Source organism: Vidua macroura, chromosome 9 (assembly GCF_024509145.1).
Source record: "Vidua macroura isolate BioBank_ID:100142 chromosome 9, ASM2450914v1, whole genome shotgun sequence".
In the NCBI taxonomy this organism is placed as follows: Eukaryota; Metazoa; Chordata; class Aves; order Passeriformes; family Viduidae; genus Vidua; species Vidua macroura.
The window spans coordinates 5,678,810-5,696,641 of NC_071579.1; the positions used below are offsets into that span (position 1 = coordinate 5,678,810).

Sequence of the window (17,832 nt, forward strand, 5' to 3'; positions counted from 1 at the left end):
TAAATACAGCAGATGTCTCTAAGCATCCTCCCTCCTAGCACTACTTGCTTTTGCACTATTAAACCAGAAAAGAAATTTTAAAAACAACCAGCCAGCTCAGTCCCCCACAGTTCCTGCTCTTCTCATATCCCAAGCAGCCCGAGTTAACCTAAATCGTATATTTTAACAAAATAATCTTTCAGAGTCAAGTTTCAGGTGGTGACCAGACACATACCTGAGTTTCTATACGACCAATTAGTTCCTATCCCTGTATCAAAGCATGGTCACTAAGTGCATCATGCCCCCTCTTCAAGGATCTTCTCTGTGGAGAAGATGTCTGCTGTGGGCAGGGAGCACTGAGCTGTATTCCTCCATCCCCTCCAGATCCCCACGTCTCTGTGCCTCACTGCAGGAACTGAAATTCAGAGATGTGTCCTGGTTTCTCCCAGTAAACCGGGGAAGGAGGCATCTGATGGGTAGGAACTAGGTCTCCTGAATGGCTTTGCTGCAGGTTCACTCCAGAAGTTGCTGACAGCCTAATTTTCAGATTTATGAAGCATTAAGAATTCCCATTGACTCTGTAACCAGGTGATGAATCTGTCTACGCTTCATTTTTCTCAGCTATAAAATGGAAGAAATGGCATTTCTATCACCGACTAGCTGAGAGGTTAATGCAATGATTATTAATAAAGTTCCCTGATAAACTCAGGAGCAGCAATTCCCAAGCCAGGGTGGCAGTTCCTAGCAGGGTTTGCTGAGCTCCTGAATGCACTAACGGACCCAGTGGAAATTAGGTGGCAGCAGCAGGTTCAGAAACAGAAATAGAAGCAATTTTCCTAATGAGTCATCAACAATCCGGAGCCTGGAGCTTGGGAGGTGACTGTCACTTCCCCCAGACAAACAGCCCATGGATCACTCTGTGTGGAAGAAGTCTCAGTCTCCCTGCAAGATGACCTATGCAGAGTATCCTTAAAGATTTCTGTGGCTGTGCTGCCACTGGACTCCATGGCTGTGGCTGCTTGTTGCACAAGTAAATGGAACTGCAGCTGCAAATGTCACAAACTCGGGGGTTGTGTTAAGGAGGGTTATGTACCCAAAAGAGTAGAATCTTACACTGCTATTAAAGTTTATTCATCTATAGACAGAACTTGGCTTCTCCTTCCTTTAATGCCATAGGTAGTGTGTTTTCTCTCTTTGCACAGGATCAGAACTGATACTTTGCTGGGATGTTGTCAGTGACTGGCTTCAGAGGCTAAAAACACAGAACAGTTATAGCAGATTCAGTCAGTCTTACAAAATGTACATCTGTCAGAAGTACCAGTTTCTTTGTGTAAAATAACCACTAAGGAGTATAGCAGGAGACAGCTTATCCCAAAGAAACTCATTTGTTTGCAGCCCAAGTTTCAGGCCACTTGGGAATAGGTGATGTTTGCTTTCCGTACTTGATCCACACACCTCTGAAGGCTGGCAGATGTATCTCCATTAAGACTAAGTGAGGAAACACAGACAATTCTCTGAAGCAGAACCTGTGAGGAGGGTGCTACATGAGGGTGCAGGTGTCCCCACAACAAGACTTTCCCCTCTGTCCTGAGCCCATCATGAGTTCCAATGTAGGGTTCTGGCCTGCAGGCAGTGCAAAGGCACACTGCTGACTGGAGGAGGCAGAGAAACCTCTCACAGCTGATCTAGCCTATTTCACTCTTGTACCCTCGCCACTGAAAGTAATCACAGTGTTGTTGATACCTGGACTAAATCAAACTAATCCTTAGAGCTCATCTTGTGCTAACAAGAACTAGAAGATAACTGACAAATCACTGTTCCAGCTGCAGTGCACTGGAGCTGGAAGACTTTTTTCCATGTCCTTTTTCCTGATACAACACACAGGTATCTCCAATAAGTGGCACCTAACCTTCCCTTAGGCTGCATACATGGATTGTGGAACTGGTAATGCAAGGTAACCCCAGGGAAGAAGTGTCTCCAGGAGCCAGAGGCTGCTCCCAATGCACTTGGGCAGTGAAAACAAGATATTCACTCAGAGGGTCTCCAAGAGCTCATAATGGTATCCTAAAGCTCAGGAAGCAGGGAGATCTTCCCTAGGTATTGAAGTGCTGGGAGTCACACTCATTGCCGGGGCTGTGGGTGTAGGGGATGTTGTGAAGGCCAGTTATGTACAGGCATAAGTGCTCACACATTTGATCTTTAACAGCTTTTGCCTGTGTCATTTTTTCCTCTCTGGAGCAGTTAGTAATGGCATCAGCAAGACTTTTCAAGGATCAACCAGTATTTCAGCGTGAAGCATGGGGTTGTGCTATTGCCAATACTACTGCTTACTACTTCTGGAAGTCCATCATAGGCACTCATCTATAAAGTTTTTGATCCCTCTGGAAGAGAAGGAAATGAGACTTCCCTTTCTCTTAGCAGTAGAAAATAAGATGCACACACAGACACTAGCAGCCAGGCTGAAAGAAAGATCTAAATAACAGCAATTCTCTTTTGCTTCCACTGAAAACAAGGGGAATCACTACACTTCAATGACTTTATGAAGCTAGTCTTGAGACCTGCCAGTCAGAAAACTATTTACAGAAAGCAGGGGAACCCAATGGCTTAAAAAAATTCAAACCCAAAAGAAAATACCAAAAAAGAGCCCCCAAAGCTATATTAAAAATGTTTTTAATAACAGCAACAAAGAGTTAAAACATGGGAGTGACTCTAATGGCAGATGTCAGCTTGTAAAGGTGAGACTGCTGACCTGGATCTCTCGGGGACTCTAACTTTGAATTTCCTGGCTTGAATTGAATTCCTTAGAGACATTTTGGGTTTTGCTGACTACCTTGGTGGTTTTTCCCAACATCAGGGGTAAACATACAGAGGCAAATACCCAATGGTATTCCAGCACCTCTGAGAGGGGAGGTCAGGAGGAGCTCTACCCCTTCAGCTGCATCTGCAGGGTAAATTCAGAGCTGTGTTTTGCCCTTCTGCCTTTGGGACATTTGTCATCCAGCATCCCTGCCAGCCTGCTGCATGCCTGGGAGGTCTCCTGACCAATACTGACTACCTGAAGCACCTTTTTCTCTCTCTCAGACCAGTTTTACCAGCTCCCATACTGGTTTTACAGCTCTCTCTGCTGTCCCTGCTGGGAGGAGTGCTGCAGCGCTGATCTTTTTGGGCGTTTTCCCATACCTGGGTTTAGGATTACCCTCCTCAGGGAATGCCCTAGTGTTTCACCAGCTGCCTCCTCCACTCTAGACAAGTAAAGCTGTCTGCAGACAATACAGTTACTCAATGCAAAGGAGGCAGTATGTTTCCATAGGCTGTTGAAAGAGAAATTAAAGGGAACAGCAGCTATCTCTCCACAGGACTTCTGGCTGAGCCAAGGAATTGACAACTGCTGCCTTCCATGAACTTTTCAGTTTGGCTTGCAAAAGGCTGGGTCTGGGGACAACAAAACACCCAAAACATCTTTGGGCATCCTTTATCAACACTTTACTAATTAACTTGTGCAGGAACTGGTCTGCCCTTGCTCGGTAAAACTCAGGCCTGCTGTTGGGAAACAAGAACCCAACAGGCTGTGGTCCTCACCATTGGGATTCCCATGCATCCAGCCAGCAGAAAGCTGCCTCAAACCTGGGAAAAGCTGTTCACTCACCACCAGACATCTTTCACAGAATCAGAGAATCATTTAGGTTGGAAAATACCTCCACCAAGATCATCTAGTCCAACCTGTGACAGATCACCACCTTGTTACCCAGACTAGAGCACTAAATCCCATGTCCAATCATTTCATGAACAGCTCCAGGGATGGGGACTTCACTACCTCCCTGGACAGCCTGTTCTAATGCTTAACAACCTTTTTCATTAAGAAATTCTTCCTGATGTCCAACCTGAACCTCCTCCAACCAGGTTGAGGTAATTTTCCTCTTCTCCTGTCACTTGTTACCTGAGAGCAGAGCCTGATCCCCACCTGGCTACACTCTCCTATCAGGGAGTTTGATAAAGTCCCCCCTGAGCCTCCTTTTCTTCAGCATGAGCCCCCACAGCTCCCTCAGCTGCTCCTCAGAGGACTTGCTCTCCAGCCCCTTTCCCAGCCCTGTTGCCCTTCTCTAGAGCCACTCCAGCCCCTCAAAGTCTTTATTGCAGTGAGAGGCCCAGAACTGGACAGAGCAGTTGAGGTGAGGCTGCTGTTGACCACCACCCTCAGGTCCTCCTCCACTTGGCACTCCTCCTCCAGTCTGTTGCACTGCCTAGGGTTCTTGTGACCCAAGTGCAGACTGGGCACGGATTCAACCTCACACAATTGGCCTCAGTCGATGGATCCATTTCTTTTTGTGGGGCTGGATGGCATGGGCTAAAGCTCAGCATGCTTACAGCTGCCTTTTGGGGTACGTATCTAAGGTGAAGAACATCCTGTGAGAGACAGATCAGCCCTGCCCTTCACAGCATCTCTTTGTGGTGCCGGGGGCCCAGGGAGGGTCTCTGAGTGACACCCTGGCACATTTCCCTCTGAGGTCTGGCTGCCTTCCCCTCAGTGCTCTGAGGGAGATCACAGACTCAATTAGGTTGGAAAAGATCCGTGAGGTCATCGATCTCAACCTGTGACCCAACACCACCTTGTCAACCAGACCATGGCACCGAGTACCACGTGCAGTCTTTCCTTAAACACCTCCAAGGACACTGACTCCACCGCCTCCCTGGGCAGCCCATTCCAATACATAATCACCCTTTAGTGTGAAAGAATTCCTCCTGATGTCCAGCCTGAACCTCCCCCGGCACAGCTTAGACTATTTCCAACCTATCGCTGCTTGCCTAGGAGTAGATTCCCACCCTCACCAGGCCACAACCTCTTGTCAGGTGGTCACAGGGAACGAGAAGGCTCCCCTGAAACCTCCTTTCCTCCAAGCTGAGCCCCCCCCAGCTCCCTCAGCCGCTCCTCAACAGACTTGTGCCTCAAGATTGTGCACCACTAGATGTGGTGTCAGGGGGAGCAGCTTCAGGCGCAGCTGGAAGCTCCTGGCCCACGCTCCGAGCCGGCGGCTGCGGGAGGAAAACCCCAACCCCCAGCAGCCCCGGCTGCTGCCGCTCCGTGAGGGGAGAGCGGCCCGGCTCCGCCCCGCCCCGCCCCTCAGGGGCGCGGCCCCGCCCCGCGCACGCGCGGCCGTGCTGTCCGCCTGTCAATAAAGCTTGAACAAGCGCCGCGCCGGGGCCGCCGTTTTGGTTTGGTTTTTTTTTTTCTTTTCTTTTAATTGTAGGATTTTTTTCATTTTTCATTTTTTTTCTCCTCCCTTTTTTCTTTCTTTGAAGGAACTTTATTTTTTCCCCCGCGCGCACGGGGATGCGCTGAGGCCGCTCCGCCCGGCCCGGCCCGGCCTCGGCATGTCGGGCAGCCGCCCGCCGCACCCCGCCGTGCCGGCCGCCGCCACACCGGCCTCCTCTTCCTCCTCTTCCTCCTCTTCCTCCTCCTCCTCCTCTTCGACGTCCATGGCCCCCGGCTCGTCCTCCTCGGGCGGCGCGGCGGCGCGGCCCGTGCTGGTGGCGGCCGCCGTGTCGGGGTCGGGCGCGGGGCTGGCCCGGCTGGCGGCGGGGGCGGCGCGGCCCGGCGGCTCCTCCGCGGCGCCGGGGGGCGGCGGCAGGAAGAGGCCGCTGCTCACCCCGCTCTGCAACGGGCTCATTAACTCCTACGAGGACAAGAGCAACGACTTCGTGTGGTGAGCGCGATATGTCGCGATATATCGGTGGGGGAAGCCCGGGCGCCGCCATGCCGTCGGGAAGCCTGGGGAGTGTGGAATAGCGGCAGGAGGAGGGAGCAGCCGGCAGCCCCTCCTGGCGCTGGAACGGCTGCTGCCCTCCGGGGATTGTGGCTTAGGGGTTTTCCCTCTTTTGTGCCTCTATCAGAAATAGTGTGGCCAGCAGGAGTAGGGAAGTGATTGTCCCTCTGTGCTGGGCTCTGGTGAGGCCACACCTCCAGTCCTGTGTCCAGTTCTGGGCCTCTCAATTCAGGAAGGACGTGGAGCTCTTAGAGCGGGTCCAGAAGAGGGCAGCGGGGCTGGGGAAGGGGCTGAAGCACCAGGACCAGCTGGGAGGGGAGATGGGTAGCCTAGGGAGGAGGAGTGACTCTGCGGGGGGACTTTATCACTTTCTAGAGCTCCGTGACAAGATATTACAGCCAGGTGGGGATCAGATTCTCCACTCTGATAGCTAGCAACAGGACAAATGGACACAGTCTTATGCTGTGCCAGGGGAGGTTTAGATTGGATGTTAGGAAGAATTCTTTCCTAAAAGGGTTGATTATATATTGAAATGGGCTGCCCAGGGATGTGGTGGAGTCACCATCCCTGGAGCTATTCAGACAACAACTGGACATAGCACTCAGTTAGTTGATACCATTAGTTGACATGGTGGTGTGGGGTCATAGGTTGGTTGGACTTGATGATCTCAGAGGTCTTTTTGAGCCTAACTGATTTTTTCTGGTTTTGGCCCGATATAGCAACATTGCCTCCACCCTCTCTATTTTTAAGCAAAATCAGGTTATTCCTGGCAGGTTCTTCCTTGAGTGCACCCAAGTTGTTGGAAAGGCCCTGCAGCACGAGATGTTTCCTCACAGCGTTCTGACAACACAGCAACTGCCTTGTTTTCCTGGACAATGTGACCTCGAGTGGTCTGGAGCCCTCTCATCTTTGCAAGAGGATTCATCAAAGGATTAAGTGCCCCTCTGGAAGGGACTCCAAGAAGCCTCATGATGGTTGATAGCTCCAGCAAAGGTGGCTTGGTTTGCCCACTTGCTGGGAAAGGTTGTCTAGTTTGAAACAGCAACAAGTTTTGTATCAGGCAGGCACCTAAAACCAGATTAGTAGGGAACTTCTTCTGTGATGGTCTAAAGATTTTACAGCTGTTGTTTTCTAGCATCCAGCCATCCAACTGTAGCTCATAGCTGGAAATCACTTTTCAACATAATTGGCAAACTGAGGCCCATGGTTTGAGAACTGTTGGTAATTTGTAGTTTTGAAGAAAACCTGTTGCTGGTGGGTTTCAAACGTCCCAACACAAGAAGTAGGTTTGATTTTTTGTAGCTGGCTGGATGTGCTAAAATGTGAGAACAGGAAGTAAAGTTAGGTGTTTGCATCTGAGAAAGGCAAACAGGGAAGAGGTAGTGGGAAAAAGATCAAGTTGTAGCAAAGTCATGTATGGAAAGGCAATAGTAAAAAAAAGAAGATTATAAGTGGGCCACTGCTCCCAAGATGATTTTGATAGCTCTAACGTAAGCTCTGATATACAGGTGAAGATTGGATGTGAGGCATCTCCCATAGGACAGGTATTGTCTCAAAACCCTGTAGACTTAACTTTACAGCTTGTAAAGTGTTTAGCAGAGTTGATAGGAAACACCTTTGCTACTGAAGTGAAAACCTGGAGCTGCTAAGAAGTTAGTAGCAGAAAAAACAGTAAGTAATTCTTGTTAGGAATAAGTAATAGTCAAAAATTACTGCTTATTACTGTAGTTAGTAGTTTGCCAGTAGCAGAATAGGGATGAGAGGACTGCTGTCATCAGCTGATGCCCTGCTCTGGTTCTAGGCCATGTTCGGTGGATTTAAGAGCTCCTGGTGTGAGCTTGGTTTCTCACAGGTTTTCTGGTCGTTGGATATGAACACAATAACAAGTGCCCATTCTCCTCTGTTCCCTCTGCTCTTACACTGTGACAGTAGAGCTCTGCCAGCATGGCTCCCTGCTCTTTCCAGTCAGCTCTCATGTCCTATTTTGTTGTCTGTTGTAGAAATGAGGGGTTTGGAAAGGAAATTACACCATAACAAATTTGTACACTTGATGTAGTTTTAGGTGGTTCAGAAAACTGAGGTTCTTGCTTTTTTTTTTTTTTTCTGCAGGTAAGTACTGTGCATGCTTCAAGGAGAGCCTGTAATTAGCTGTTTTCTCCTCATTGAGAAGCACTACTGACTGAACAAGTGAGAGGAAAGAAATCAGCCCAGTAGTACTCAGGGCAAAATGTCTCTTCTTAGTATTTACAAGAGCCACATTGAGCATACTGAAGTGCAGGTCAGAAGCTTTATGAGCAGACAATGGTTATAGTTAACTTGGGTTTTTCACTGCTCTGTATTTCTGTGGGCTAAAGGGCTTGTTCTTACTTATTATTGTTCTAGCATCAAATAACAGTATCTGCCTTTTTTTTAATTTGAGTTAGCAATACAGTTATGTAGAAATAAACCAAACTGGGCAGCTCTGCAGTTTTGAGCAATGTCCAAGAAGGCAGGTGTGTGTTAGTTTAAATAATTGATTTAAACAAGCTTTACATATCTCAATGTGAGAAACAGAAGTCTTCCCCCATACCCTTTTTGCCTCTGTAAGGATAACTCAAGATGCTGCCAGATGCAGAGAGCACTTGATAATTTTTCTGAACATGAACTGTAAGTTGCTGTTAGCCACAGCTGTAAACTCAGTGGTAGGTTATGCCTGTTCCAGGTGGAAGGTGGGAAAGAGTAAAGAAGTTTGGGTGAGTTTGGAACATCAAGGAGCAAGTGCAAATTCCCTCAGTAATATTAATATGTGTGACCTCCCTGCTTGTCTTCTGAAAGCACTGTCTCAAGTGAGGCAGACGCTCTAGGGTAAACATTGTCTTGTGTTGCTGCTTTGGCTTGTGAAATGTTTAGCAAGTGTATGCTCAGGAGTTTGCAAGTGTGTCCTGTTTGTGGTGTATGTCACCTTCTGCCTGAAAATGTGTAACTCCAGTCAGGACTGCAGATAGGTCTGACTTAGTGGACAACTTTATTATAAAAAGGAAAACTTTGTTTCTTTTAGTGCAGGCTGCAGAATATAAAGGTATTTTTGTACTGCTTCTGTAGCCAGGTGTCTTTCCACTTGCCTGGAGAATGTCTGAAACAGACTTCTCTAATCAGATTATTTTCTGCTCCCCAGCAATGTAATTGCTTATTTTTCCCGGGCCTTGTATTAGCTCTCCCAACTAGTGGTTGACTAAACCTCTTTAAAACCAGTTACTATCTGCTTGGCTCCCTGAATGGGCTGGATCTTACCTGTCTCTTCAGTGGCTGCTTCACACCAGTCCTTGTTTCTGAGCTCTGGCACAAATCATGTATGGAAGAGGGGCTGTTGCATGCTGATCTGGAGATCAGCACCCAGTACCACAGCTTAGCTGTGAGAAGGGCTGTATGCCACCTGACTTGCAGGTTCATGGGTTTTTAAAACCAGTTCTTTCCTCAGCTGGTTACCTGTTAATCCAGGCATGGGCTGAGTGTAGTTGTTCCATTTTTGTGGTCTGGAAAGTAATTTTAGTAAGGAATATTGCAAATTTGCCCTTGAAGTCACAAACTAAAAACACAGCAGGCTGTTTGCATACCATGTACAAGGAGTCTTACTACCTGTTGTTATATTAGAGCTTCATAGTGATCTTTAACCTGGCCACCTTCCATGGGAAGCAAGAGCCTGGAGCAAGTCCTGGTCTCTGATTAGACCAGAGAGGAGCTGAATAGAAGGCAGGCACTATAATAAATCTTGTTTGCTGTTGAAGTGTGTTTAAATATCGTAGTGATCACTTCAGCCAGGTGTTGGTGTAGCAGTAGGGTGACATTAGTACTCTTGAGAGGTGCCTGGAAAACAACTGGTAAAACTTAGAGCCATGAACTTGATTAAAGTAGGTGTTTAAAATGTTTGAGGTCTGCCCTGCAGAGAAAGAATGGTAAACCTTTGCAGTGCTGGATTAAAAAACAGTGTTTATTAGATAATAGTGATGCCTTATTTCCCAGAGATCAGTGACATTTTTTACTTGCTGAAGTTATTTGCATCCTTTTAACCTGACTCTGCTGCTTAAGACAAGTAGAGAATAAGCTACCTCATGGACAGAAGCCTTGATTTCACCATACTTCTGCTTCTCTGTTTCAGTGTATGCTACAAACTGTAATATGTCGCAAGTCCCCATCGCTCCACTTCTTTCTTAACTTTCCCTTGGTGTTAGATTAGTTTCAGACGACTGTTGCGTAGCAACTTCTACGTGTTGCAGTCAGCTTGGCTTCAGTATGTATTAAAATATATCAGTCTTGTTTCCACTTGTAAATCAGGGAGCATTTCAGGGGAAACAGTTCTTAATGGAAACTTCAGTACCTTTAATGATGTCCCTGGTACTGAATAGCTCTATTTGTTTGCTTTGTTTTTTCTCAACTGTTTTGGCTTTGTCACTTCTCCAGTCAAACTGGTATGAAGGAGTAGTGTGGGAACAGTGATCTCGTGTGACTGGCATGTTAGGAAGTAATCTTCCTATTTTAGCTCTAATTTGTGATCTTCTCCTGCAGACAGAGGAGCATTACAGCCTTGTTGATTGCTGCAGGGCATTAGGGCATCACCTCTGGCTCTGTTCTGTGGGGAATAGCAGTTTCTAGCATGACAGAGTATATACCTCAGTTATACAGTGTGAATAGAAGAAGGTGAAGAAGTTAAACCGTTCATCACCAGTGCCAGTGGGGAGAAACTACCCTCAGATACTCATCTAACCCTAAGTCTTTGACTTCCTCTTTTAAAGTCCGGCTAACAGAATTCAGAGATGCCTTATTCTCCTGCTAATAATCAGCCCGTGCTGGCTGAGTTTGCTTGTGATTTATTCTGACTAAGCAGTGCCTTGAAACTAAATAACTTGAAAAAGGTGACTTGGACTCCTGAAGTTGGTGCTACTCAAGACAAGTGTAGAAAAAGGTCTGTCAGGGTGGAAGAGGGACAGATGTATGTTAATTATTCTTGAGGCCTCGTTTGAGATAGCTCAGTTGGTTCAGAGAGTAGCATTCTGGTTTGATTCGTTTGCCTTTACGTTGTGTTTGTACAGGTGATTTGGTGGAATATTTAGGATAACCTGGCTTGTATGTTAGGCTGGACAAAACTTTCATGACAGCTGTGTTTTCTACTATGGTGATTCAGAGCAGGGGCTTGCTTTAGCAGGGGCCACAGCTTTGCCTCTATGTACTTAAAAAGTATTTAAGAGTTGCTTCCTCTGTCCTGTTTTTGTTAAGATTTGTTTTCTAACGGGTTAACAACTATACGTATATAGAGTATATGTTAGTATATTCTAAAATAGACTACAGAATGGGGGAATGCCTTCTGTGGATAAGCTCCCCTCCCCTGCTCAGACAAGCATTGCTTTTTTCAGTTTCATCTGGGTTTTGAATGCAAAAAAATTTCCTGCTTTACAGAAGTTGTTAAGAGTTTATTAACAGCTCGTTCGGTGAGAACTGTCTTGTTGGCAGAAGGTGGGAGGAGGCTGTTTCTGAAGAAAACAAGTGCTGGTGAAAGCCTCTCAGAACTGAGATTGGTGTGGACTTGAGGGAGTGAGAGGAGCGTTTGGATCTCTGTAAGGCATTGAAAACAAGCTGAAGGTTGTTACACAGCTGATCCATGTGTTATAGGCAGAATTGTGATGTTGCTGTCCATACCATCCTGCTGGATAGCTGGCCAAGACCTGGATATGAGTATGTATGTGACAGCAGATCCCACCAGTTTTCAGGGACAGCCGCCACAGGAGTCACTGGAAGTACGATGGATGCAGCTTTCCTCTTCTTTCATTTGTGTTTCATTTTCCTTTCGAACATGTCACAGACAGAGGAGCCAGGCTTCTTCCACTGCCCATCTCACTGGATTCCTGTCTCTCGTTGTGCTCAGGTTCCTGTGGAGCACTGCTTGCTTGCACATCCTTCTCTTCAGGTCCCTGCTTGGTTCTTGGCAATCCCTTGCAGGGAGTTGGCAGTGCTCTGGTCGCTAACTAGTTATTCTACCTTTCCCATCTTTGGCTTGGTATCACCTGCTGCCTGTTGGTTTCATCCTGCTCTCCTGCAGGCACACCCCCTCGTTTGTGCCTTCTCCACCCATTTATTAGTCCTTGTTCTCATGGCATCATTGCTATTTCTGATCTTCTCTGCCTCTTTAAAAATTATAGATAGCTAGTGTCTGAAAAAAAAGGAGAGACTAGTTCTGGTATAATTTATAAATACATTGTCTATTCATGTAAAAAAATCAGGGTTTTTTACATTTTGTTTGAACCCTAGTACAGATAGTTAGAAGACTCTTCTGCAGCCTTGCTTGTTGAAGATTCTGTGGCTTGGTTTGTGTTGTGTGCAGGTGTTAAAAGCTTAAGGGTGAACACTTACTGGTTTCTAATTGTAGCAAACTGCAGTATCATTTAGAGTTCAAAGACCTGTGGATTGCCCTTTTGATCTTTATACTGCTTGGTTGCTGTTGCCACCAGTATGTCCTTTCATTTTACATATAGGAGATTATTACCTATGCATAATTAGATGGTTGCTTTGAGTTAATAATACTTTTCTTCGTATTTTAACATAAAAAAGACATCTTTCTGATTTTTGTTTTGCTTTGTTTTCAGTCCCATCTGTTTTGATATGATTGAGGAAGCCTACATGACAAAATGTGGACACAGCTTCTGGTAATATTTGGTTTCTTGTATTGCTTAAAATGTCCATCCCTTACAGCATGTGCAGACAGGTGTTGCTGTCATTCTCTTTCATTCTGAGCTTGTTTCTTTTCTGTCTTCTGTCCCTACACTGAAGGAGGAGGTAAAAATAAATTTTTAAAAAACGGGTACCTGTTAGATTAAAAAGAAAAAAATCCAAGTATCTTTAACAAATAGTGCTGTGCCACCATATTTCCTCTGTAAAGAAACAGAATGTTCATAAACTGCTGGTAACACCCACTATCCAGAGTCAGAACAGTTAATTTACCTTTATTGGCATCACCTGTACAGAGGTGTTGAGAGCAATGTTGGCAGCTCCTCCTTGCCTTTGTGCAAGACTGTGCACAGTTTGAAGTGGCTTGTACATTGTATATTGCAATTATTTTAAACCTTGTAAGAGAGGATATGCTTCAGGCTTTCCTGTTGTATTGAATTGGCCTGGCCCCACTTACTTTTCAGTGTGTTATCTCTGGCTGTCATGAAGAGCAAATGTTTCATGGAGAAGTGCAAGAACCCTCTAGGGGCATTTCTGGAACCACTTGCTACTTCTCCTCTCTCTGGGGATTGGTATAAATGTTGAACCATGATGTCCTATAGTGTCCTGTCTATGTTATACTCCTATGGCATCTGCTGATTAGAAATAAACCTTGTAAGAAGTAATATTATAGTAGTATAAAGTACTTTCTCAAGCTGCAGATTCAGGTAACTCTCAGAAGAGTTTTGATTTGCAACAGGTAAGATAACAGTGAATTTTGTGCCCTCTGTGGTAACACTCTATTGCTGTGACTTGTAACTTTTTAGAGGTCCAAGATGAGAAGCACTGAAATACCTTTATTTAGGAGGAGTGGAGCAACATTACTATCTGGTGTCTCTATCAGGAGCTGATATCAAGCAGGTTCTTAGTGAGATGCTTAAACCTGATGCTAAAGTACATCTTCTCATTCCTCTGTCCCTCAATTCAAGAGTGAGCACCTCCGAAGTCACTGATAGTGAGAAAAGCAGATGTGGAGGGAAATACGAGAAGTTGGTGAAGGTGTTTCCTCTGCTCAATTACCTAAAATGCTTTTAATGTTGATTGCTAAGTATTCAGCTAATCTAGAAGAGTCGCTTCTGAGTAACTCAATCTGTTTGTTACCTCCTCTGCCTGTGGAAGTGGTGGGGAGCATGAATTTGATAATGCTATTGTGGCTGGAGTATCCACATTGCAGTAATCCTTAGGGAAATAAGAGTGAAGTACTTGACTAAACTTTGTAATCCTTGCAAATTACAATCCTTGCAAATTTTGCTTTCTGCTGTAGCACACTCTGAGTTCAAACACTGGAACATTTTGACTCCACTGTAGGTTCTTGGCAGCACAGCTTTTAGCTGGCAACACAAACAGTGAACCTTGCCTAAGGCTGCTATTATTTACCTTGTGCTTATGTTTTGTTCCTTCGTGTGGGCTCACTTGTTTTGTTTCTTGTTTTTTGTTCTTGAACAGCTATAAATGTATTCACCAGAGCCTGGAGGACAATAACAGATGTCCCAAATGCAACTATGTTGTGGACAACATAGATCATCTTTATCCCAACTTCTTAGGTGAGCTTTAGGCTTGTTTGCATGAGAAACCTCTTAGTTATTAAGGAAGGCAGGCACTTGTAAATTTGTCCTGTAAATGACAGTCTTCTGGATGTTGAAAATAAAATCCAAATAGCAGCCCCTTGGTTGTCATTTTTATGTAAAAAAGGTTAGTACTATAAATTGTTAATACTGTGCTGCCTCCAGCAGTCCTATGTGCTTAGTGACAGTAGTGAGATTAACTTGCTGCTGTTTCCATACTAAGAAAAGCAAAGCTGTTTTTCTTATGGCTAGGGATGTGAATCTCTTTACTTTTATTTTCTTGCACTCTTGTCTGCCTAATAATGAAGAACTTGCCCTGTTTACAAAGCTTGGACTCTGAAAGTGTGGAGGCTGTATTAGATACTGTGCTATTTTGGCTGCAGTAGTGAGGCCCACATGATGGATGTAGGTGTAAAATTAGATACAGAGAAAATATTCATACATATACCTACATGCAATCCTAATTGCCTCTTAAAGAGGGAGTACATGTTGCTAGGTGAAAATAAAGTTTAAAACTTAATTTTGTGGAATTATGTATGTAGTTAAGTTAAAATGTAGTTAAAGGAAACACATTGCAGTGTGAAATAGCAAATTAGAGCAAATGTTGATTTCATGTGCTGAGATACTGATTTAATAATAAATGTCTGAAAAGCTACAGTAGCCAAGGAGTGGTTCAGAAATGGGTATCCTGATTTAGACCTAAACATGTTGTGCTGGAGATAGTGCTGAGGCAGGTCTTGGAGTACATGGTGGGCCAAAGAGTGTTTTCACACTTCTGTGTCTGGGAATTTGAGGTATGTGTTGGAGGGGAAAGAGCTTGTGTGTATATGTGTGCAAAGGGTTGATATTATCTTTCTCTTTGCATTCTCCAGATTGGCATAAAATTAAATTATAGCAAAAATACATCTTTAGAAATGCACATGATGATTCAAGGAAAAAGTTGTTCTATTCAGCTATGCTTATTTTTTTGGCCTATAATAGAACATTACTTGATTTATCTCCCTTGTGCTCTTCTGTGATATGCTTTTACCTTGGAGTTGAAAAACTTTCTCAAGGAGCCATGGGTGTTTAGGAAAAAGAACTGAATCAATCTGGAGAATGTGTAGGCTTTGTATTGATGATTTTTTAAAAAATCTTTTTATATGTTACATAAAACCACTAAGGAATAAAATGGTAAGGGAAAAAAGTGGAAACTTATTCTATTGTTTTAATTACTGAAAACTATCTTACTGTGGAATTAGTAACTAAAGTGAATATAATGAGGTAGAATATTACATACTGATTTGGTGAAGTTTAAATCCTTCTCTTTGACATCTTATTTATGTTTTTTTTTTAGTTAATGAATTAATTCTGAAACAGAAGCAAAGATCTGAGGAGAAAAGACTCAAACTGGACCATTCAGTGAGTAGCACCGTATGTTCCAACTTTTTTACTTTATATTTCATTAATGATTCTGTGCCGCATATGTTATTACATGACTTAAGTGACAAGAGATTGTACTGTTGAGCTGATGCTTTAACTTGCTTTAAGAGGGAATAATACCAGTATCAGTGGCAGTAGATCCCCTCTACCTTGTTAATTCTGGTTCTTCCCACCAGCAATATGTGTAGAGAGAAGCTGTGTTAGCATAGGCAAGTGTCCTTTGATGTACTGCATATAACCTGGGAAACTGCCCATGGAAGTACACTTGTTTAAAGTGTATTAATTTGTATTAAAGTGTAATAATTTTCGTTGAGTGTTGGAAATTACAGCTACAATGAGAACAGTGAATGATTAGAAGCGTCACGGGCTTGTCTGATCACATGTGAGAAGCTGTGTTCTGTCGGGAGACTGGAGGAATACTGATACCAACCACAAGAGGGAGAAAGATACATTTGGAGTCTGGTATTCTGGTTCAGATGCCACATAAAACTGCCTGGATATCTTCTAGACTTGCTTCATGTCACAGAATCAGAGCAGGATCTCTGTCCTCAGTTCATCAGGACCTCTCTACAGTGTAGGAATTTCCTATTTAGTGCATCACAACACTACAGCACCTGTGGATGCTCTTGTGCATTAAGATCAAAAAGAATATATGACATGAGCCAATATTTGTCCTACTATGTCTGACATCCTTGTCTTTTGTAATTCATAAATAAAATGGCAAAATAATATTAAAAATAATGGAACACCTGTTTTTAAAAGCTTATATTAAAATGGTATTAATTTAAAGGCTGTGTTGCAGAAGCTGGTGCTGTCAGTGTTTGAAAAGAGCATTCTTTAAAGATTCATTGGTTTACTCACAGTTTTTATATTCATTATAAAATATGCATATACCATGTTTACTATAAAATATGCATAAACCAGATAAGGTTTGAAGTGGACACAAACTGACCTGAAGGCATGTACAGTAGCTTCTTGGAAATTGGGTTTGCTCTTTGAAAGCTATGCTTGTAGATGCGCCTGTTTTTGATAACTATCAATAACTGGACAATCTACCATGACTTCATGCCCAAACCAGTGACGTTATTACCTTTTGGCAGCAAATAAAAATTACAGACATCTATAAAAAGAGTAATGTTGCTCCTGTGCCCCTTCTTTAATGTGCCTTGTATTACTTTTGGTATTAAGGGAAGTCATCCAAGACCCATTGCAGCAAATGCAATAGTCATGGTCTCATTAAGAAATCATGTTAAAGCATGTTTGAACATTTGAGTAGTTTAGCAGTAGTACAATTAACTAGTGCATTAGACTGTTAAAATGTGTCTCAAATCCTGTTCACTTGCTTAAAAATCACGGGGTTTTTTTCTCAGTTACTCCAGATTGAAACTGAGTTTTTGGCCTGAGTAGTTTCCATAGGTTCTGTTGAGCACTGTATGAAAAGTTGTGTATTCTATATGGATCTTGCATATTTTATTTTTCTTAATGTACTTAATACAAAAAGGCTACAGCCCTTGAGAAAATATCTGATTTAGACTGGATGGTATTTCTCATTCTTGCCAATTTAAATAAATTGATTTAGTGTCATAGCTTTTCTAGGACAGGATTTTTTAATCCAGCTTTGTTTCTTAGATGTTCTTTAGACCTTTCAGCTGTTCCTGTTGGTTCCTGAGGCTTTTTAATGTAAGGCTGTGCTAGCATTAACCTATTAATTCAGGTTTTCCTGTACTTAGATACCTTTTTTTTTTTTTTTATTGATAAGAAAAAAAGAGCCTTCAGGGAATAATGGGCTGTATAGTAGTATTTTGGTCCTTTGAGGATCCCCCATAGCTCCAAGCCGTTTAAATGAGATCAACCTGATGAGCTCCATCTTCTTCCCATCTTACACGTTTCCCTTACACTTAGGAGGAGTAATGTGAGAGGTGACAGTAGAAAAAATAAGCTGATACTACCCTCTTTGATTTGAGTTTAGCATGAGGGTTTTACCTATTACTTGATATTTAAAAAATTAAAAGGTATTGGTGCATAATAGTATTTCAGATTTAATCCATCAAAGCTTGGATAAATGTGGAGGGTTTTTTTATTCTCTCCAAAGAAACATGTTCTCAGAAGCTGGGGCACAAATCAGATAAAATTGTTGCTGTGAAATAATCTTTTCCCAGCAGCGGCAGCAAATATGCTTTCATGAAGCACAAATATATTCCAAATAAGATAAGAAGTTCCACAGTAGGTCAGAGGAGCCATATCCTGCACACATGGCAGAACAGGGAATCTAGATGCATGAAAACTGGGTTGCAATTTTACGAAGAGATGAAATATTGCTGTGTTGCTTTTAATAGCTGTTGTTGGATGGCTTATGTAGCCCTGGATGG

At 43.6% G+C, this 17,832-nt stretch overlaps 1 protein-coding gene across 4 annotated transcripts in view; it reads left to right on the top strand.

Annotated features, from left to right (window-relative positions):
• Nucleotides 1–5,111: 5,111 nt before the first annotated feature.
• Nucleotides 5,112–17,832, top strand: part of COP1 (COP1 E3 ubiquitin ligase) — a 125,424-nt gene continuing 112,703 nt past the window's right edge. Inside the window, exons 1-5 of one of the 4 annotated variants that reach the window (XM_053985190.1) lie at nucleotides 5,653–5,681; nucleotides 7,851–8,019; nucleotides 12,356–12,415; nucleotides 13,923–14,020; nucleotides 15,378–15,454. In XM_053985190.1, the coding sequence (XP_053841165.1) occupies nucleotides 12,372–12,415; nucleotides 13,923–14,020; nucleotides 15,378–15,454 (219 nt within the window). In that variant the 5' untranslated portion in view covers nucleotides 5,653–5,681; nucleotides 7,851–8,019; nucleotides 12,356–12,371. Of the gene's footprint in view, nucleotides 5,682–6,514; nucleotides 6,735–7,850; nucleotides 8,020–12,355; nucleotides 12,416–13,922; nucleotides 14,021–15,377; nucleotides 15,455–17,832 lie in introns of those variants that run through there. The other 3 variants (XM_053985188.1, XM_053985189.1, XM_053985191.1) reach the window with 3 other exon arrangements.